Source organism: Lasioglossum baleicum, chromosome 16 (genome assembly GCF_051020765.1).
Source record: "Lasioglossum baleicum chromosome 16, iyLasBale1, whole genome shotgun sequence".
Classification (NCBI taxonomy): Eukaryota; Metazoa; Arthropoda; class Insecta; order Hymenoptera; family Halictidae; genus Lasioglossum; species Lasioglossum baleicum.
This window is the reverse complement of record NC_134944.1, coordinates 5,449,747-5,472,469: the sequence shown is the minus strand read 5'-3', so window position 1 is coordinate 5,472,469 and position 22,723 is coordinate 5,449,747. Positions and strand designations below refer to the sequence as shown.

General features: G+C 42.1%; 1 protein-coding gene across 2 annotated transcripts in view; it reads left to right on the top strand.

Moving 5' to 3' along the window:
* Positions 1 to 22,723, top strand: part of Mesr3 (misexpression suppressor of ras 3) — a 29,720-nt gene that overhangs the window by 4,387 nt on the left and 2,610 nt on the right. The window contains exons 1-3 of one of the 2 annotated variants that reach the window (XM_076440014.1): positions 10,270 to 10,407; positions 21,217 to 21,477; positions 21,686 to 21,898. In XM_076440014.1, the coding sequence (XP_076296129.1) occupies positions 10,366 to 10,407; positions 21,217 to 21,477; positions 21,686 to 21,898 (516 nt within the window). In that variant the 5' untranslated portion in view covers positions 10,270 to 10,365. Of the gene's footprint in view, positions 1 to 10,269; positions 10,408 to 21,216; positions 21,478 to 21,685; positions 21,899 to 22,723 lie in introns of those variants that run through there. The other variant, XM_076440015.1, reaches the window with a different exon arrangement.

Sequence of the window (22,723 nt, the reverse complement as noted above, 5' to 3'; positions counted from 1 at the left end):
TTCGAGCGAGATTTTCCTTCCTTTCGAAACGATCGACGTTCAACCGAGCGAAACTTCGAATCTACGAACGGTTTCATTCATTAAACAAATTTCTTAACGCCTCTACTCACATTTTCGTTTCCTCTTCGTCTGTGCAACATTTTCGAGACCCAGAGGTATGTTTTCACCCGTTGCATAATGTGGCAAAATTTTGTTAAGGAAAATAACCACTGCAGGTCGAAAGTAGAAGGTTCAAGCTTTGAAATGAGACCGGAACGAATATTCTACGACGTTTTCTGGTGGAGCTACAGTGGGTGTAAAAAGTATCCGCCCTTTAAAACAGAATCACTTTTTCTCTGTGGATTTTAAGCAGAAACGAAAGTCGTGTAAAACAACGATTTTCACCATTTTCAACCGATTGTAACTCGTGCGTATCTTAATCGATTTCGATGAAATTTTTACGCATGTGTGTAACTACTATAAATCTACAAAATATATATTTAAAATTTTCTTTAAGGATTTTAAAAATGCCTTTTTTATTTTTGCATGTGAACTTGTGAATTATAATTTTTGGAAAATCTTTTTTACATATCACTTCGTAAACCAATGCTCCTAATTGATTATCAAAAATCAGGTCGTACGACACAATTATAGAAAGGTTATTCTGTTTTAAAGGGCGTACGAATACTTATTACACCCACTGTGTAATATTTCGAATGGGGACAATTTTTGAAAAGTAATGTGGTATTGAAATCTGCGTTTCTCAATCAGAATTTTACAATACCACAACCAAAGAATTTTCTATTCTATTTCTCTTGCTTTTGTCCACCGCTCGTGTGAGATAATAGAACTCGAAACAAGAGAACTTCGTGTTCTTTTTAATTAATTACGCGGCGATTAATCTCCGCGCGTCTGTTCGACGGTGATCGTGATCTCGAGCGTCCGGGCGAGTTTTCAACGTTAATCGGAAACGTGGTTCCACGTGGCTGCAGCGTAGCGCTCACGTGGATTTTGTTACGCGATAAGAAACCAGCGCCGATACCGATAACGCGAAAGGCGTAAAAATAAATGGAAACGCGGCTGTGTGCACAAGTGCTCGTCAAACAAGAAATACGTTGCTATCCCTCCGACAACTTATGATAGTGCGATCTTCCATCGTCGATTGTTAGATAACGCTAAAATTACTTTCAGCTTGAACTGCGTGGATTTTCTCGGATAAAAGAGAGCGATTTTCGTTTGTCCCATCACTGTTACCTGGTAGATCGAGTCACGCACGCGGATCTAGGCTAACAAAATCGCTTCACGCCGATTTCTCCGTAACTTTCAGTGTCGTGGGTGAACGGGCTCGGCGAGTTTCGGTTGCTCGTAACAGCCGGCGGATATCCGGAAAACCGCACGGTCACTGCCCCCGCGAAATCCTAGATCCTCGATTTCTCCGACCGCGAAAATCGAGCGTTTCCTCGTTCCACGTATCGGTAGACGAATCTTCAATTACGAATTTTTTATGCAACGTAAAATTGTATTTTTCACAGTCTCGTTCTTCGCTCGTCCATTTTTCTCACAAATTCGTGAAACAATAACCCACACGAGCGGTCGTCGCGATGCTAAATCATAGACTGCGGATCTTTATGCAAAATAACAATATTCTGCAACGATTAATAGTACTTTTACGTTGAAAATAACGTGACGTCAAAGAACAGGACTGAATTTATTTAAATTTTGTACTTTACCTGTTAACCATAATTTCTTCGCATGGGGAAATTGAAAGTTGAAATAACAAGCACTGAAGGTTCATTTTTGACAATATCGTAAAAATTACATTGAATTAATTTAGTTTAAAATAATGTTTCTTGTAAATTTTCATTTGGACCACTTTCATTATTATGGGCACGTATAACAAAAATTACACAAAATATAAATAAATAGATTCTTGTAATTTTTATAAATTGAAACATGAATTGAAACATTTTAATCGCTGTTAATGCTCGGTAGGTTTAGTGTTACATTTATAAAAATTCTGTTTGCTATTTTCTATACATATCGCTGCTCCGGAAGTATAATGACACAACTGCAAAAATGAAATTTTACAGGACCGGCGATTATTGCATAATTTTGAAAAATCTATGGTACGCGGCTCAACATTTTTTAAAGAAACCTTCAATAGCAACAGCAATTTTTATTGTGAACTAACAAGTCACCCCAAATAACATCTAATCGTCTAATAGTTTCATTTAAGACTGCAATGTGAAAGGAAAATGCTTTCATTTGGTGTAGCACAATTATTAAAAAAATCATCTTAATATGTTTCCGGTAGATAGTGTTAATAGAATGGCCTAAAAATAAGCATGCGGGTTATAACGACAAATCTTCTCTCCCGTGGCGAATTTTGTAAGTACAATTATGTCGATTTACAACTAGTACATGCATTTTTGAGCCCGCCAACACAATAAAGTTAATTTCACAAAATTTTACAGTTACGTCATGATACTTCCGGAGCAGCGATATAATATCACGCGCAAAAGTGGTTGCGGTAGTTTTGGGGGACGGGTGCAGAGAGTTTCGAGGCAGAGGGCGCGCAAGAAGAGGCCCACGAAGGGCCTCAGTCCCTCGGTTCATCGACCGTCTGTCCGGCCTGTCCTCCCGTGTTCACCTTTCTCTCGAGAAGTACACTCGGATGGACCGTTTTCCGTTTTGCGACGCGTGCAACGAAGAAAGTGCAAGGTTCGCGATGCTGGCTCTCTGTCACGGAAATGGAAAGTCGATCTTGCTCGTTCTCGGAAGTTTGGCTGGCTGGCAGCGCGCCAGGTGAACTCGGTCAAGGAAAAGTCACTGGGCCAGCATCCTGCGTCTGTCAACACGATTTTTCCCCTTTCCTCCATTCGCCTAATCCTTGAACCACCGAAACGTTGCGAGACCTTGAGATCTTGCCGCCTTCAAACGGTCTGCCAAGAATTTTATAAAACTTTGCACATTCATAGCCAAGAATAATTGACTCTATTTTTTATCAACCGAGAAAATGTGCGAACCGTGTAAAAGTACCAGGAAATTGTCGGTTCGTATTGGACAGAGGCTAATCGATTGTCGATCCCGCGCTAGTTTGTTGAACGGTGTTGGCCGGTGTTTTTCGCATTTTGCGGTGTTGCTGAAATGGTCGGTGCAGGTTTTATCGGAAAGCGATCGCCGTGTTGCGCATCGAGTTTCGCATAGTTTCACCGCTGGAATAATGATTGATAAGTGCTCCGGCAAAGTTCACGTTTTACGAGCCTGCGGAATTTCGTCGGGTAACGAAACTCATTTTCATCGGTTGCATAGCAATGTCGCATCAATTGCTAGAACAATTGCATTAATTAAATTAACACTGAACCTACCGAGCCTTAAAAGTTCATTCCAATCATTTAAATCAACAATTGGTACTTGTTCCCTTATAAAAATGACAAGATTGATTTTATTTAGAGTTTGTGCAGCTCCTATTGTATAATATTAGGTTGGGGAAAAAGAAATCCATCACTTCTCCCCTTGAGATAACGTAAAAATAATGGATTTCTTTTTCCCCAATCTAATATATGCTCCACTGAAGATATCTACACAATCATTTCTTACGAAATTATTTTTGTTACATCAATAATCGTAAAATAAAAAACCAGGAACCGGTCATTTTGACCGGTGACGGTGTAGGTTTAGTGTTAAATTAATAATCATGTTGCTAGAATAATGGTAATCACACTGAGATGCAATGAGTTCTTTTATGATTTTTCACTCACATTATACAATTTTTAGAATCTTATTTCTCCAAAATTGGTGTTTCGACAAGGACTTTTCGTGTCTGAATTAACTACTGGATCATTACTAGGATTTTTATGTATAATTTCTGTCATTGACATATTTTAAAATGGACACCTACGTTCCTTCCAGAAATATTGTTTCTCCTCTACATAAAAAATTATTAGGAGCACACGACCGAAAAATGGACAGTTAACAAAATATTTTGAGAAATAATATTTATATTATTTAGTGCATTTTATAAGTTAAAATTGTAGAGACATAATTATAAGAGTACGCAGCGGTTAATTTCTATAAAATGACGGTTTTCCTGTCCGGAGGAGGTCCGCGATTGATCGGAGCGAATCCCAGGGACAAAAGGAAAAACAAAGGGAGACGGGTGCACGTATTTTCCAGTCGGAAGGAACTCCGAAGGAGGTCGGCAGAGACGAGATCCGTGTGAATGCGTCTTTCCCAGCGCGCGGATCTTCTCGTCGAGGCTTCTTCTCCGCGTTTCCTTCGTTTTTTTCTTCTTCATACACAACGGGCTGGCGCGTCACGCTCGCGGGAGAATAATCGTCCACCTAAAGCCAGAGCTATTCTCGAAGGACTCTCCGCGCGAACACGCACACGCTCGGAGATTAATCGGCGCGGAATTAAACCGGTTCCGCGATGATGCCTCCTGCACCGGCGGCGCGGCGCGCGGCGGCGTCTCGGGAGAAATGAAACGAGCATCGGCGATTTCCGAAGCTGATCTCCGAACGCTCTCTCTCTCTTTCCAAGTGTCGTCTCCAGCTACGTTTCGCGAGACAACAACGAGGAATTATTTCCTTCTTGTTCCCCCCTCCCCTCGTTCCCTTCTGTAAAAAAACTGGTCTACTCCCACTCGCAATCTCCGCTCCACATTCTTATCCCCAAGCGGCAGGTGAAATCAGGGTTCCCTCGACGCTCGTGAATCACTATAGACTGCACACTCGTTCCGTTTCCCCGTCGAACGGTCCAATCGATGATGAAAACGACCAGCCGATCGCTTCGATTCCCGTTGCGTCGGAAATAACCGGGTAAACTCCTCGAACCGAGTTGATCGAATTATCTCACCGAGAATCGTTTCTCCGATAGCGACATCACATTTTATCGCTTTTCATCATATGAAACGCATTCGTGACGTTTTCCTGATTAAAACGAGCCCAAACACGACACCGTTCGGATCGCATTTAGCTGAACCTCGATTATCCGAAATAATTACTAAATGGTCCGAATGGTGTCGTGTTTGGGCTCGTTGTAATTGGAAAAGTGTCACGAACACGCCGGCGAAAGTTTCGCAAGGAAACGATCAATTGTTTGTGAAGGATTATCGAGATTCTCTTTACACATTATCGTAGCTTCGTCGATCAAACGAATCGCTCGTTGCCGCCAACAGAGACCACTTTGCAAGATCGTCCATTGTCTCTGAGAAATAATTGTGATCGCCAGCGTTTAGCAAGATTTCCACGAAGCTTGTTCGCTTAGCAGGTGGCCCGAAGGGTTTGCGTTCTCTCAGCCTCTGGGACCGGGCGAACAATGGCAGTGTGAGTACCTTGTTTTCCAGTGCCTCGTTTCTTTTCCGTGTCGCTGGAAACAAGTGATCGCGAAGCTCCTCGACAGTCTCGCAAAAAAAGGAAGAAGATACGCGAAAAGAAGCTGAAGTGAAAAAGCGGATACAACGAAGCCTCGCCTCCGCTCGTTGCCGGCCGAGTGTCAGGTGTCAAGACCCTGAAACCTCCTTCGAAGCGGGAAGACTATTCGAGAAGTCGGGCCGGAACAAGGTCGATTTTGCAATTTGTGGGTCAGCCGGTTTCGATAACCGCGCTCAAAGCGGCTCCCGACCGTTTGCCGTCCCATTATTAGCATTCGCTTCTCGGAGGATTAAACGCCCGCAACTTTTCAACATTTAGCACAACTATTTTCTTGTTAATTATTCTCCTACGAGCCTCCTCTCAACGTATCCGCGACACTTTTCCGATTAAAACGACTCCAAACACGACACCATTCCGATCCCATTTAGTGAAACCTCCATTATCCGAACTAACCTGTAAATGCTCCGAATTGCGTCATGTTTGGGCTCGTTTTAATCGGGAAAATGTCACGAATACGTTGGTACATGTTTCTCTAATCTTTTCCGCAAGATTTGCATTTCTCGAGTAATTTTTACGGGAGCAGCCGGTCCACCGGGTTTAATATTTCGCGGAGATGATAACGCCCATTAGTGCGTCCGACTGGCTGAGGGGGGAACGCAGTCGCTTTGTCGAGCTGATTTAAAGTCGCGTCTCCTGCAGCATCCGCGGGAATTGCGACGGACGGTCAACCGAGGCGATCCTGGCGCACCGGCTAATGAATCATTAGTGGTCCTGTTACTCCGTTAATGCCTCTTAGCCCCGGCGAGTCTGTTCCATATCCGGTTGGATCGAGGCAGAGGCGAGGGCAGACGAAACTCGCGCGCGCGGATCCATGGGATCTGAATGTAGCAGTCCTGTTTCTCAGCTTCTGCATCCTCCTTTGCTCTCGATCGACCGGCTTCTCCATATTTCTGCCCGGGGCCGATCACCTTCAGCCGAGATCCTCGACAGTTCGATTCCGCAAAATTCCTGCATCTGTTCGTGTCTAAAACATCTTTTATTTTAGAAAACGGTCACATCCGTGACATTTTTCTGACTAAAACGAGCACAAACACGACACACTTCGGACGAGAGTTCGGATAATGGAGGTTCCACTGAATATTCTCTGAATTATGTCGTGTTTGGACTCGTTTCACTTGGAAAAATGTTACGAATATTTTAATAAACGTTTCATGATCATTACGAACGAATTATAAAAATGCTAACAAAATTGATACAAGTTTATTGAAACCACGGAGATGAAGATTGTTGATTATTTTTGGAGATTCGCTGGTACCACGGCGGTTCTAGCGTTAACAAGGAGCGCGCCGAGCAAAAACTCGGTGTCTCGCTGCTGGAAATGCATCCCAATCGAGAGTAATTTATGTGTGCGAGTCCGCAATTGCTTTCAGCTGTCACGTTTATAGCTACTTCGCTCCGAGTCATCGCGGGTCGAGCTGTGCTCGCTCTAGTTCCCGTTGGATTTTTAAGAACCGTTACCGAAATCGTTCGCGCACAATCTCGTAGACCGACGGATTATCCGCGTGCGACCGGGAACGGTCGCGTTTGCGTAATCCTGACCGAGTTTTTGAAAAATTGCAGTGTCACGAACGCGGATTATTGTAATACCGGCCGACACACTTTTCACCTCGAAGATCGCGCGAAAGAATCGCGGATGAATTTCCTGAGGAACATTCTGCAGGCCTCGGAGTTTTTATTTTACGATTGTTGAAGCTGGACAGACAATTCCGTGAGAATTGATCGAATAAGTTTCTGTGTTCGAGTATAGGTATTCAAGAAAAAGTTTCACGGAGTGCAAATAAATTGAATTTGCCAGACAAAATTGAATTCGCCAGACGAAATTGAATTTGCCAGACAAAATTGAATTTGCCAGACAACATTGAATTTGCCAGACAACATTGAATTTGCCAGACAACATTGAATTTGCCAGACAACATTGAATTTGCCAGACAACATTGAATTTGCCAGACAACATTGAATTTGCCAGACAACATTGAATTTGCCAGACAACATTGAATTTGCCAGACAACATTGAATTTGCCAGGCAAAATAGAATATGTGAATCAAAATAGAATATATGAGTAAAAATTGAATTGGTGAGCAAAAATCAAGATCAAATTAGGATTGAATTTGTGAGACAAAATTGAATTTGCCAGACAAAATAGAATATGTGAATCAAAGTAGAATATATGAGTAAAAATTCAATTGGTGACCAAAAATCAAGATCAAGTTAGGATTGAATTTGTGAGGCAAAATTGAATTTGCCAGACAAAATAGAATATGTGAATCAAAATAGAATATATGAGTAAAAATTGAATTTGTGAGCAAAAATCAAGATCAAATTAAGATTGAATTTGCGCGTCAAAATTGAATTTGCGCGTCAAATTTGAATTTGTGAGTCAAAATTGAATTTGCATGTTTTCGAGCACAGACGGAATACTTTCAGATTTCTTTGCACCCGCGAGGTTGCAGCAATTTCTCTGGCACAATCCAGTGCGCCTATAATTTTGTGGGCTAACGTATTAAAAAGAGTTAGGCTTCCTTGAGATGTGGCACAGTCATTACCGCGTGCACTCACGTGCAGAAAACCAAATTAATTCGATGCGTGTTTCGATTTAAAATCGTAATGCTCTGCACATTCTTTGGAGACATGCTAACTGTTTTCCGCGACAATTTTTGCTTTCACACTTTGCAAAAGGGCGCGTTGAATTTAAGAGAAGATTTCCGAATTGTCGAATTCGATTTTTGCGGAAACTTATACGGGTTGGAACAAGCATGTGGCAGAAGTCTGCGCGGTATGACGCGACGTGGCACGGTCCGCATGCGAATGCGACATTCCGGTCACGTATAGTTCGTGGTCGTGCGTTATCGTCCTCGAAAAATAATATAACGCGCGTGCTCCTTGAGCCCAGCGATACTGTCTCTGTTTTCGCGACTACTCAACGAGCTTCGCACACCTCTGCCAGAACGAACGCGTGTTGCGACAATGAATCCCGATTGACGGAGACCGTGAACGAAGCGGATACAGCCGCTCGAGGTTGCCAGCGTAATTGTTCTTTTCGGTTGAAGATCCAGAAAATGGCTGAATTCAAGGTCGAACCGTTTTTTTCCAAAAGTAATTCCCAAAGGCGACCTTAAAACTTGAATCTTGTAGGATGTGAAGCAAAAGACATTGACAGAAGCGAATTAATTACTCCCTTAATTTTTAACAGAGCATCTTGAGAAAATTTGTGCTGTTACTACAAACATTTCTACATACACATGTAAAATTTTAGCCTGCCAGATCAGACCGTTTTTCCAAAATTAATTCCCAAATTCGCCCTTGAAACTAGAATCTTTTAGGATCTCATGCAATAGACATTGACAATAGCTAATTAATTAATCCCTTAATTTTTAACGGAGCATCTTGAAAAAATTTGTGCTGTCACTACAAATATGTCTACAAATATATGTAAAATTTCAGCCTGCCAGGTCAGACCGTTTTTCCAAAATTAATTCCCAAATGCGCCCTTAAAACTTGAATCTTTTAGGATGTGAAGCATAAGACATTGACAGAAACTAATTAATTATTCCTCTAATTTTGTACGGAGCATCTCGAGAAAATTTGTGCTGTTACTACAAATATGCCTACATGTACATGTAAAATTTCAGCCAGCCAGGTCAGACCGTTTCCCCAAAATTAATTCCCAAAATCAACCTTAAAACAAGAATCTTTTGTTCGTCCATGCAAAAGACACTGGCAGAAGCTAATTAATTACGCCCCTAACTTTGAACGGAGCATCTTGAGAAAATTTGTGCTATCACTGCGAACATGTATGCATACAAATGTAAAGTTTCAGAATGGTAGGTCCAACCATTTTCTTGAAATTAATTCCCAAACTCGCTCGTCATATGAACAGAGTTTTACGTCTGTTCTTTCACGAAGATCTAACGTGGAACAACGATAAGAGTTTAGGTACATCTTCGAGGCGTTGGTAGAAGCTTTTCGGGAGCAAAGGAAGAAGGTTCGCGAGGCGAGTTCGCCGCGATGGAGCCTTGGAACAGGTTGTAGCCGAGGAGGGGAACCCGACGACGAGGCGGGTCGAGTCGAGTACAGTCTCGAGACGTTTGAACCTCGTTGCCGAGGCTGTTGCAGCATGACGTCACCGTTCCCTATACCCACGAGGTTATCGTTCAGAGTTGGCCTCGCAAGACCCCAACCCGTTCGTTCAGCTCCGGACGAACCTACTCGGTCCCTTCGCGTAATACGCACGACTTCGTCGATGTAATACCTTTCCTGAAGACTTTCGTGTGCTTCAGGTCTCCATTCTTTAATTAATTTCGGGAAAACTTTAAGATCTATCGATCTAAAATTTTGCACGCATGTGTGCACGTGTTCTTAGTGACCGCACAAATTTTCTTAGAGCGTTTCATTAAAAATTGCGGGAGTTATTAATAATTTTCGATGAATTGGATTCGAAAAATTTTTGCTGGGCAACTTTGTAGGTTTGCCCATTCCCATAAAAAAATTGTGAAGTGCCCTTTATTTTCTAAACTGGACTTTGAAATTTTTTCATATAAGACATAATTAAAGAAATACTCTGAAAAATTTCCATTGAAAAATATCCATCGATAGTTATCGATGCGTCCGATGTCGTCATCGAGAAAAACTCGCACAGACTGCGTCTCATTCGAACGTTCACGGCCGTGGGTACCGGTCGTTCGTGGAAAATCACGGTTGCGCAACGCTCCGAAATTTTCCAAGAATCGTGTCCGCCATTAAAACCAGTCAATTTTCCTGGTTCGTGCTCAGAAATCACTGCGACGCGACGCTGTGCGTCTGCGCTTCTTCCGATCGTCTTACGTAATCCTTTTTTATCGCGCTTTACCTTTCCAGCGAGTGCTCGCGGGCATAGATCGCGTTGATCGCGAGCGATCGTCACGGATCTCGGTGCATCTGGACCCCGAGGAGCCGGCTGAGTGGGGATCGTGAATGGATCGCGACCGGAATACGTCGATAACGATGACTAACCGCGTGAGTAAGATGCGACCACGTGATGGGAATCCGTCGTAGATCGCGATCTGCGATCGAGCGGAAATCGTCTTAAAGTCACCAAGACTTCGTAGAAATTATCGGAGTTGGCGCGTTCGTACTAATTGGGAACCTCTAATGAGTTTAGTTTCGTGCGTTTGGCAAAAATAAAGCGTAATAAAACGTTGGAGGGGCACTGAAAGAATTTCAGAATTTAGTGACATTATTGTTGACTTGGTACAATTATTATTTGTGCAGCCTGTGATTTGTTTAGAAAATTTGGGTCTATATTTTTGGATATATATTTTCAGAAATAAATTGGACCATTGTTTAAATTTTTAAGGCACTGTAGAAAATCGTGCTTGACTTTCCACGTCGCGGAAATTATTGCAGTTGGCGCTTTCGTATTAATTGAAGACCTCTAACGACTCTAGTTTCGTGCGTTTATGGCAAAAATAAAGTGCAATAAAATATTGGAGGCCCACTGAAAGAATTTCAGTATTTAGCGATATTATTTTCGACTTGTTTAGAAAAGGGTTTACATTTTTAGAAATAAATTGGACCATTGTTTAAATTTTTAAGAAGGCACTGTAGAAAATCGTGTTTGACTTTCCACGTCGTGGAAATTATAGGAATTAGCGCTTTCGTATTAATTGAAGACCTCTAATGACTCTAGTTTCGTGCGTTTATGTCAAAAATAAAGTGCAATAAAATACTGGAGAGGCACTAACATAATTTCAGAATTTAGTGACATTATTTTCGACTTGGTATAATCATTGTTCGTGCACTTCTTAAATTTTTAAGAAGATGCTGATGCTCGATTAGCTACCATTTCACCGAGAAAAATAATTTTACTTGCAGAAATTCATTTAATAAGTTAGAATGCTCCCAGTGAAACGCATTTTCATGGAACTTCTGTTTCCTACAATCGAGTTAGAAATTGGTCAGACTCCGACTCTGTCCTCGAGAGGCAAGAAAGTTTCTTATCGCATGATCAGCAGTCTGGTAATGGCGCACACATCATTGTTCTCAAGCGTGCTCGCTCTCCCGTTATACATAGGCACGCTGAATTTTCATACTTCCAGCCACTTCGAGGAACGTTCCGTATTTCTTAACGAAGCGGGACAAGTGAGTAAAAGCAAACACTGCGACAACGGTCGTCTAAGTAACGTATTAAATATTTGCACGTCGTGACGGTTCGAGGAAGTGACCAATTATCTCCAGGTGCAGTAGACATTTTCCGCGACAGTCTCGTCACGTTCCTCGCTGCTTATGTTCTTTTAATGATATTTTTATCATATTTCTCTGACGAGTGCGGAACAATCGTTGCTACGTTGATTGATTTTATGATGGAACAGTGTTAGGAGTTTTAGGAAAAATGGGTTTTTGGTTTCTTAGCTGCCACGTCACGTAAAAACATTTTATAAAAAATGGAATAAGGGTGTGCGAAAGAGGAATATTTAAGCTTCAAAATGGATACAAGTTTATTGTCGCATGATTATTTTTTACAGAATTGCAACAGGTTAAATATCGCCAATTTTCCGAGAATTTTCTAACAGAACAGTGTTACGATTTTCGACAAAAATCGGCCTCTGAGCTGCCAGATCACGTTAAAATAATCTATAAAAATTGAATGAAGGTGTGCGAGAGAGAAATCTTCAAGCTTCAAAACGGTTTCAAGTTTATTGCTGCACGATTGTTTTTTTACAGAATTACAACAGGTTAAATATCGCCAATTTTCCGAGAATTTTAAGTTCAACTCGACTGAGTTGTCCGATAAAAATTCTGAGGACTGCAGAACAAGAAATTTATTCACTGTGAATAAATTCGATCTTGTCATTCTTAGAAGCCAGTCGGGTTTCGGATAGGGGTTCGGTCGTCATAAAAGCATTTTTACGATCGGTTTCGATCGAGTCCCCTCCGAGGGAGGTAGTGTTACAATTCCGCCGGCATTCATCGCGCGCGAGAAGAAAGAGAAAATTCGAAGCCCTTTCTTCAGGATAGTTTCGAGTTTCGAGAAGACCTCTGATGATCGCTTGGTCGACCGGTTGATATGCAGCGAGGGGACTCGATGACTAAGAGACCACGTAGGCGGAAAGAAATCATCATGTTTTAAATTGATATCGCGCCCGTTCCAGAGTCGCCAGATGAGGGGAGGGAGCACGAATCTAGGGGAAAATGTTACCTCCTCTCTCCTGGTACCGTACACGTGTACTATGAGACGCGTCACGTGACTGGGCCGCGGTACGTAGAAGGGGAAGGTGTAGTGGGGGGACTCGAGTCTTAATCTGCCGACTCCGGCCAGTTCCACGAGATAGTCGTTCTTATCTTCGCGTCGCATGCACAACATTCCCGCGAATCAACATCCTTCGATACGAATTTTTCGCGATGGACGTCGCAAACATTCACAGTCGACGCGTAGATACCTCTTCCGCGATAGATTGCATTCTTTCGCGCGGTATCGGCATTTTACGACGATCCGCAGTCGTATCTCTTTCTAGAACATCTGAAAGAGATGACTAGACTGCGGATTTTTATTCATTTATGATAAAAACATGGCTACACATAATTTAACACTGAACCTACCACGAACCTCTACATAAATTGTAACAAACTCGAGTGAAATTGAAATTTATTTTCATTCTTAATATGTTTAATAGGATAAAAATAATATAACAGTATTTTTAAATTCTTCTAATGCATTTAATGTTTTAAATTACACCTACTAATTTTGGTTATAAATGCATAAAATCCGCTGTCTATTAATTACAAACGACATTAAATTGATATTTGTTAGACTTTGTTAGAATCTTCATCGCGAGTCCGGCTCGTCAAAATTACGGCAAGGGATTAAAAAGATTTAAGGACATCAATGTATTCGTTTCAGTTCAATAAGATAATTAAATGATGAAGAACATTTTTATTTGGCACCTGTGCCTTGCATACATAGCAAACATTTTTTATTTTGCATAAAGTTACTCTTCCAGTTGTTGGTCTTGGTCCTCTGCAAATCCTGCGTCTTCAGACTGAAAGGCAAATTGTTCGAGATTTTTCTAGTTCCAACATGGAAATTCTTTTTCTCATTAACATTTTTAAGAAGTCGAAAATAATACTTTCACTTTCTTCACCCGGCTTGTTTACCACTATTAATTATTGCGGGACAGGGAACCTATCGAAAATGCCCCCGGCTATTCTTCACCAGAACCGATCGCTTCGGTGAAAGTAGTACATATGTCTAAAAGAACTCGAAAAGTTTGTGCCGACTTTCACCTAATTTTATTCTAACGAATGACTAGATCACGGCTCTTTATGCGAAAATAAATATGTTCTGCATTAATTGCGTGAATCAGGAGAAGAAAAGAAATTCCTCCCTTAACCATTTTCATAAATTCATAATAATTAGACTGCGGATCTTTATGCATTTATGGCTATGATCTATGAAAATGTTCAAAAAAGGCTGGGATATAAAAGTTCGATAGAATTTCGTACAATTTTTATTCATTTTGCATCTACTTTGGATTCAACTTTCTTGAAGTTTGTCTAGGAAAATTGGAAAAATGCATAAACATCCGCAGTCTAATAATAACGCATCGATATTCTCATAGTTTATACAAATCAGTAGTCGAACGGTGACGAATACAATTTCACAAGAATATAGTTTCTCTCGGAGCATTGTGAGACGTTATTAACGAGTAAAAAATGGCACTCGCTGCTCGATAGTGTCGCCGAACCGCAAGGGAAACCGGTCAGTCCAGTTTCTGTCGAATAACGATCCATCTTTGTGGCGGAATCGAAAGCAGATCAGGAAGAGATCGACAGCGTACGATGATCGATCGATTACGGACACTCGTGATCCACATGGACGAAGATTATCAACGGTTCCGACGAGCAACTGCTCGAGAAGTAACGTAATTATTACGGGGACGCGAATGACCGTAACGAGGAATGGCGTCATCTCCATCAACGACGCTCACTGTCATCTGTCAGCGATCGTCGACTCGTTCCCTTTCCAGCCATAAAAATCATAGTTCGCGTACAGAACCAATCCACACTTTTTCTACCGCCATTCTGTTTGCATTCTGCAAACTCTAGTGTTCTTCAACGCGCTATAATCATTCAGGCAAACGTGAAAGGTTGAGCAAGAAAATTATAAAAATATTCGAGAGGTGACTGCAGATTTTCTGCATTTATAAAGACAATTTATAATATAAATTAGTAACATTGTAATATTATATATGTATATTATAATAGAAAATTATAATAACATATTGTCAGCACATTGAAATGATTCTAATTATGAAAATAATGTAACAGCATACTTTAAAATTGTTCTAACTCTTTTACTGTTTCAAACGACTCATTTTCTACGAATAGTGTTCTTCAACACTACAATCATTCAGGAAAATCTGAAACGTCGAGCAAGAAAATTATAAAATAATTCAGGAAGGTGACTGCAGATGTTCTGCATTTATAAAAAACAATTAATAATGAAAATTAGTAACATAGCAATATTATATATATTATAAAGAAAATTATAACAACATATTGTCAGCTCATTGAAATGATTCTAATTATGAAAATAATGTAACAGCATACTTTAAAATTGTTCTGACTCTTTTACTGTTTCAAATTACTCATTTTCCACAAATAGTGTTCTTCGACACTGCAGTCATTCAAGAAAATCTGAAATGTTGAGCAAGAAAATTATAAAAATATTCGGGAGGTGATTAACCAGTGAACTGCAGATTTTCTGCATTTCTAATAAACAATTTATAATAGAAATTAGTCAGAAAGAGGGATGAAACATATCGTCTGCTTATCGAAATGATTCTAATGATAATAAATAATGTAAGAGTACTTTGAAATTGTTCCAATGCTTCTACTAATTCACATGACACATTTTTGTGTCAAATGCAGAAAATCTGTCTACACAGAATGCAGCCTATTGTTCGTGGTTTCTGCCGTCATTCTGCAAACATTAGTGTCCTTCAACACTGTAATCATCCAGGAAAATCTGAAAAATGTTAAGCAAGAAAATTATAAATATATTCTGGAGGTGATTAACCAGCGGACTGCAGATTTTCTGCATTTATGATAAACAATTTATAATGTAAATTAGTAAGACAAAAGAATTAAACATACTGTTAGCTCATTGAAATAGTAGGTTAAAAATAATGTCGAGTCTATTGTACTCTATATCATTCAGGAAAATCTGAAAAATGTTAAGTAAGAAAATTATAAAAATATTCTGGAGGTGATTAACCAGTGGACAGCAGATTTTCTGCATTTATAATACAAGATTTATAATTAAAAATAGTAAGACAGAAGATTTGAACATACTGTTAGCTCATTGAAATAGTAGGTTAGAAATGTATAATGTGTGGATCCTATTGTTCGCGGTTTCCATTCAATTGTCCCCGCGAATTACCAGCTGTGGATCCCATTCGGATGTGTGTCTGTGGTCCGACGAATTCCGACTCCAATTTTTCATTTCCACGCGAGATGTCTTGGAGAGTTGTTCGCGTCACCAACGATCTCGAATGGCAGACGGAATCGTGTTCCCGGTGTCGTGTTCCACTTGGCCATCCGTTATGAGAAACTCCGCGGTCGAGGAAAACCGAGGAAAAGTGTTTCGCGAGTGGAAAGTAGCGGCGCGCGAACGATGCCGACGCAAGAATACAAATTGTTGCGCAGGACGTGCTCGTTTCTGGCGGCGCGGCGGGTTCTCGAGCACACGTTCGCGGATTTTGATGGGACTCTTGGTCCCATGCGCGTTCCGTGAACCTCGAGGATCGTTCTTTTGCAACGGTGAAGCTCGTTGATGCGCGATCGATCGACCGACCGGCCGCATCGATTAGGCTTGCGTTCCGAAGCGCATTCCACGGCGCTGATAACGCGTGACGTCGCTCGCTGCGTTTCCAAGAAGCGCGGGAACCTCGGTAAAACCGGGTCGTTGCGGCACGAAATGTGAGAAAACTCATCGGAGAAGAGAAACCAAGTCATCCGTCGATATCACTCTTCGTTATCACTAGACTGCGGATCTTTGTGCAAAATAAAAATGTTTTGCATTGATTCTGGGTAGCAGGAACAACATAAACATTGATTTCATCCCTTAACGACTTTGTTAAGGGATGTTGAATTGTCAAAATCACCCATCCAACTTCTTCGTAAATGAATAAAGATCCGCAGTCTAGTTAACGCATAAAATGGATTTAAAACACAATTTAAAACAGTGGACATGTTAAAAAATATTTAAGGACATCAACGTACATATTAGTTTCAGCTTAATAGGATAATTAAAAGAAGAATACAATTTTTATTTGGCCCCTGTGTCCGGCAATCAATACAAATATTTTTTATTTTGCATAAAGATCCGCAGTCTACAGATTACTGATACAAAAATTTTTGTTTCGAGCGATATCCTCATGGAACACTCGTCGTGATATCTGTGGCACTTTCCTGATTAAAACGAGCCCAAACACGACGCACTTTGGATCGTATTACCCGCAGTTCGGATAACAGAAGTTTTACAAAATATGGTCCGAATGGTGTCGTGTTTGGACTCATTTTAACCGGAAAAGTGTCAGGAATATGTTGGTGAAGGTATCATTAAAAAATCATTGAAAACAAAGTCTTTGCTTCAGGTATATCAAGACGCGCAACGCCCATTGCAGGCGGGGAACGTGGACAATTGCATTTTCGCACGAAGACGTCCGACAATGCCGCCGTCTAATAATGAACTACGGCGGTATAGTTGCGCTAGGCGCAGGGACGCATTCAGAAGGCAATGCACCCGTAGAACCTCGAGGATCGTTCGTTGCCGCATCGTTTAGCGCGCGCGCGGCACGCGATCGCGTTCCTCAGGATGCGTGTAGTGGCTAGGATGCACGCGGAGTTGCATCCGTCGTGTGCAGCGCGGAACGCTCGTTGGTCTCGAAAGGATCAGTTCCTCGAGACACGAGACGGCGAGAGATTATCGCGTAAGTCGAGGCGCTCGGCGTGTTGGTTCGCTCGTTTTAGGCTGCGCTCACAGTGGACCCGTTTCGGCCGACGTCCGACGTTGTGTCTCTTTCTCGCACGCTTGAAAAAAGAGACAGATGCGTCGAACATCGGCCAAATCGGACGAAAACGGGTCCACTGTGCGCGCACCCTTAGGCTGCGCTCACAGTGGCTCCGATATCGGCCGACGTCCGACGCATCTGTCTCTTTTTTCGAGCGCGCGAAAAAGAGAAGCCACGTCGGACGTGATATCGGAGACACTGTGAACGCACCCTTACTCTGGTTTTCCAGCGTGTGCGATGACGGTTTTCATATTCCTCGAGTGAGCAACTCGGACGTGGGAACGCGCGACCGAGCGACTCCACGAGGCTAATTATCGGCGCGTTGATCTGCAGTCGAAGCACCGCGGCGGTTCTTATCGGGTCGAAACAATGGCGCATCCTCGCCGAGCACGGACAATAAGCTTCCGGTGTGCGTTTCACGCGCACGAACCGACATCTCGAGCGGCTCGCGTTTCGATACGATCCGATATCTTGCACCTGGGCGCCGCGTGTCAGCTGATTTTCCGCCTAACAGCTGATTTTCCGACTCGCAGCTGAGTTTCGGACGGTTGCCACGTGTCTCGAGTTCTCTGAGATTATTGTGTAAGGAGATCGCGGGAACGGGTTCGTTGTAGAGCTCGGTTAGAGGCGAGAGCTAAAAAGCCACGCCCATGTAGGACAATCTACACGTTTCCTATCTTTGATTCCTAGTAATGTTCGTCTTTGAATCAAGTTCTTAGACATAGACTCTTGGTGGAAACTTTTGGTGGTTAAAGTAGAGAGCTACGGAGCCACGCCCATGTTAAAAATAAGAAAGCCACGCCCACCCAAGACGTTTTAAGCCTGGCAAATAGGAAAAGTTGTTTGCTATCAGTATCCTTTACTCTGAATCAGATTCCTGGGGCATAGTTTCTTGGTGAAAATGTAGTGTTGTCAAAATAGAGAGCCACGGAGCCACGCCCTTGTTAAGAATTAGAAAGCCACGCCCACCAAGACATTTTAAACCTGAGAAATAGGAAAAATTGTCTCCTACCTGTATCGTTTACCCTGGATCAAATTCGTAGACATAGACTCTTAGAGGAATCAGAGTTCAGTCAATATGAGAGCTACAATGCCACGCCCACATTAAGAGCACTGTGGCCACGCCCATCCAGGACGCTTATAAACGTGGGAAACAAGAATTGTCTCCTATCTGTTTCCCTAATACCATTTTGACTGAGGCAGTAGGCAGAGATTCTCGAAGAAAGCGAAATTCAATGCCACGCCCACATTAAGAGTACTGTGGCCACGCCCACCCTAAAATACAATTCTTTATATAATGAAAGTTGTTTTCTCTGTCTGTTTCCCTGCTATTACTCTCACCGAGGCGTAGATTCTTGAAGAAAACGAAATTCAGTAAAATTTGCGAGCCACAAAGCCACTCCCACGTCGAGAGCAACACGACGACGCCTACAAAAGAAACTATCCCGCACCCAGTCGTTCGTAGACCCTACACGCGATCGCTGGTTAAGAGGGCCCCATCCAAGGGCACAAAGGAGCCGGTCGAAATGGGAACTAACGAAGGGACGACGAAAGAATGCGAAACACGGGATCGTTGACTCGTATGCACGCGCGCAACAAGCGTTTGTCGTCCTCCGAGGCGGGAGAGGGTCAGGAATTCCTCGATGTATGCGGCGAGGCATGAGCGAAGGGGCGACGATGCAGCCTACGGGTCCCCGATTAGTCAGCCGACTAACTCGTTAAAGGCGTTACCCTGATCGAATTAAGGTCGAACGAGAGAACGAGACTTTTCTCGCCGGGATGAAGCAAGCCCCCATTGCTCGATTAGCTCGTCGCGTAACCGCTCTCATCGGTGTCCCACGCGTCATCATTTTCCCACAAATGACTGGAACACGTCGATTCTCATCCAGGTAGGGGTCGATTCAATTAGGGACGGGATCAAGTTCAATATTCTCGGTATTCTTTCCACTGTAATCTCGTATAAAAACTAGAGATTGCGGTTTCGAACGCGTATTAAAATACACGTGGCACGTGAACTGTGTAATAAGAGAAATTAAAGGAATAAGAGCGGGATCAATTTCCTCTGCAAACGTAACATCATCTTTTCCATGAATCACGTATCCAATTCGAACAATCGCATCGAATCCATGCCCAATCGTGTGCAATCAGGACAAAGACAGAGATTTCAGCGGGAACGAATGGTAACGATAATATAATATGGAAAAAGCCATCTGTCCGCGTCCAGGGAGATAAGTCGGGCCGAGCAAAAAGCTGGTCCTCCCACGAGCTCCCGCGAAAGCTGATCGATTTTCTGCAGTGCCCGAACCCCGTGCAGCTGCCTAGGTATAGGTGGTATCGTTCTAGAAATAACCGTGACCTCTTTATCGGTCCCAGCACCGTAACTCTTCGACCTGTGATCGATAGACAAACATTCTGCTGGTTCGATCGATCCGTATCGCTTTCACCCAGGTCGCTTAGGACTACAAGCGCACTTCAAAGCCTGACACAGGACTGCTGTTTGCTGACACGAATCGCCGATCCTCTTTGTCCGGAAGACGATGATCCTGATCGAACAGAGACAAAACTGAAAGTAATCGAACGAAGGTCCTTGGTGTGTCGGTGTATTTGGCCCGACTCGTCAATTGCTTTGGAATTGTTGCATAACATCCTGGATTCATATCCTGGATCCGTATCTTTACTATACAATTAACTACAGAACTCGAAGAAGAGATGATTACATGAACTATTTTATGCAAAATAAATAGATGAAAATCTTCCGCGTTAATCTCGTAACTTCTCAATACTTTCAGTCAGAGCAGGGATCGGCAAACTACGGCCCGCGGGCCAAATCCGGCCCGGCCGCCTGCTTTTAAGGATGTTCTGGAGGTACAATGGGAGACAAAAGTACAAGAAATTCGAAATCCATCAATACATGGCAATGAAAGCCATTCATGAGTATATTTTGCATTAAACTTTTGCGAATACTGTACCCTCTGTAGCTATATTCAGTGGTCTACGCTTGTCGCGTTTCCATGCTAGTGAGAGACAACACGATAAATTTGACGTTTTGTAACAGTTTATAATTTTTTTGCTCTGTAACTGTTTAGTGAATCCTAATAAATTTTGAACATAATTAGTTACATAATTTTTACTACATATAAAAAAGAACTGGAGTTTCTAGTTGCGTTTTTTCAAGATTTATAAATAAGGTTTGAAGTGGAATTTTATGAATTCTCCATACGAAGACGTGTTAAAATGTGCAAACTTTTAAGTTGCTATAATTCTTAAACGGTGCAGTGAATCGAACCCAAACTTTGTTAATTGCATTAATTTAGTACGAATTATATCTCGTCAAATTTTCAAAAATTTTGTTGCGTTTTTATATACCTCCAGAACATCCTTAATCAGGCCCGCGAGGTTAATGGACACGAAAAAATACATTATGTAAAAATATCACTTGCTAATAAAGAAATTTTGCACCTGGTTTTGTTCGTTGCTCTATGAGTAGAATTAGCTAGCCATGTAAATATCTTAGAGCTTGCTACCGGGCCCCTAGCCTAAAAATTTTACGTTCTGGCCCTTTCCAAAAGAAGTTGGCCGACCCCTGAGTTAGAGGGTCCTAAAGCTTGGACCCGCTTTTATTCAATAGAGGATTAAAATTGTATTCAAGATACATTAATTTGATTGAATACTCCTATAAGATTTTTAAAAATTCTGTATGGACAACGTTATGAACGAGCATGGTATTTACGGTGACTTTTCACGGTTCCAGGGAAAGATGAACGCACCGGTGTACGCGGCATCCTGTCCAGCGTTACAGTCGAACCTCTCTCTGCATAGTTCCTCCTATTACAGCGAGTACAACGGCGCCGCCAGAAGGCGATTGTCTTCGACAGGAGAACCGGACACCTCTGCCACGTCGAGCTACGAAGGTAGCGACAGCTCCGAGCACAGCGACGAGTCGCGTCTCGAGCCTGTCAGCCAAGTGGAGCGGGAGCAAGTCGAGACGTTCTTTCGGGGCTTAAAGTCTCAGGTAAATCCGCTTTTCAAGTCTAGATTTTTCTCTATCCCCCTCCATCCTGATGGAGGAGTTCCTGGACACTATCGAACTTCTCCAGAAATCCCAGGTACCCGAATATCACTAATTTTCAGGTACCCTTCCACCCTAACTGATAACCGAGACAATTCTGATCAAGCATTCTTGTCCTAAATAATTAAAAAACATTTTTTCGTTGCCTCAGGTGTTCGTCTGCGAGTCTTTGGCGAACCTGTACCTGGGGAACGCGTCTCAGACAGAAGGATGGGATCTGCGATACACCGGGATCCCTGTGGTGGTGTTGGATCTCGGAGGGACGCGATCAAGATCCAAAAGGCGGATCCAGATCCTGCTGGCCGAGCGCGGCACTTGCTTCACCCTCTGGCAGGAGACCATAGATAACTTGACCTCGTACAAGGTAAGCGAAGAATCAAACATTAACCCGGCGTTGGTAAGGTGGGAAAATGTATCGTAAGTGGTAAGGTGGGGTCTCACAGACCCCAGGAAAAAATATATTGTATTATACAGGGTAATCCGTTTTTAAACGGCCAAACGTTAACCAGCTGTAGAGCACCCCAAATGGAACAACTTTTATCCCTATCACTTCTTTTGTTTCGGCCTTGATTTCCAGATAATTGCAAAAAACCATCATTTTTCGAGTTTACATAAAATTAAATATCTCAGGACTCCAATGATGAATCTTGATGGTTTTTCCTTTGTTTAGTTTAAAATAAGTGGGGGCATCTTTTTTATTGAATAAACTTTTTTGGCGTGGGGCACACCGTGGAGCTTGAAAGAAATAAGTTGGAAAGTGGCGGTGTGCCCCACGCCAAAAAAGTTTATTCAATAAAAAAGATGCCCCCACTTATTTTAAACTAAACAAAGGAAAAACCATCAAGATTCATCATTGGAGTCCTGAGATATTTAATTTTATGTAAACTCAAAAAATGATGGTTTTTTGCAATTATCTGGAAATCAAGGCCGAAATAAAAAAAGTGATAGGGGTAAAAGTTGTTCCATTTGGGGTCCTCTACAGCTAGTTCACGTTTGGCCGTTTAAGAACGGATGACCCTGTAGAAATAAATACCTTTTTCATAAATACAAGATTGCTTAAGAGGCTTGTAATTTATCAGAGTAAAAACGCAGATCCACGAAATTAAATTTTTATCATTCAAAAGTACTTAACAACTGTCACGCGTTGTTACAATGTTACAATCAATCTAAAATCTCTGGGGTCTGTGAG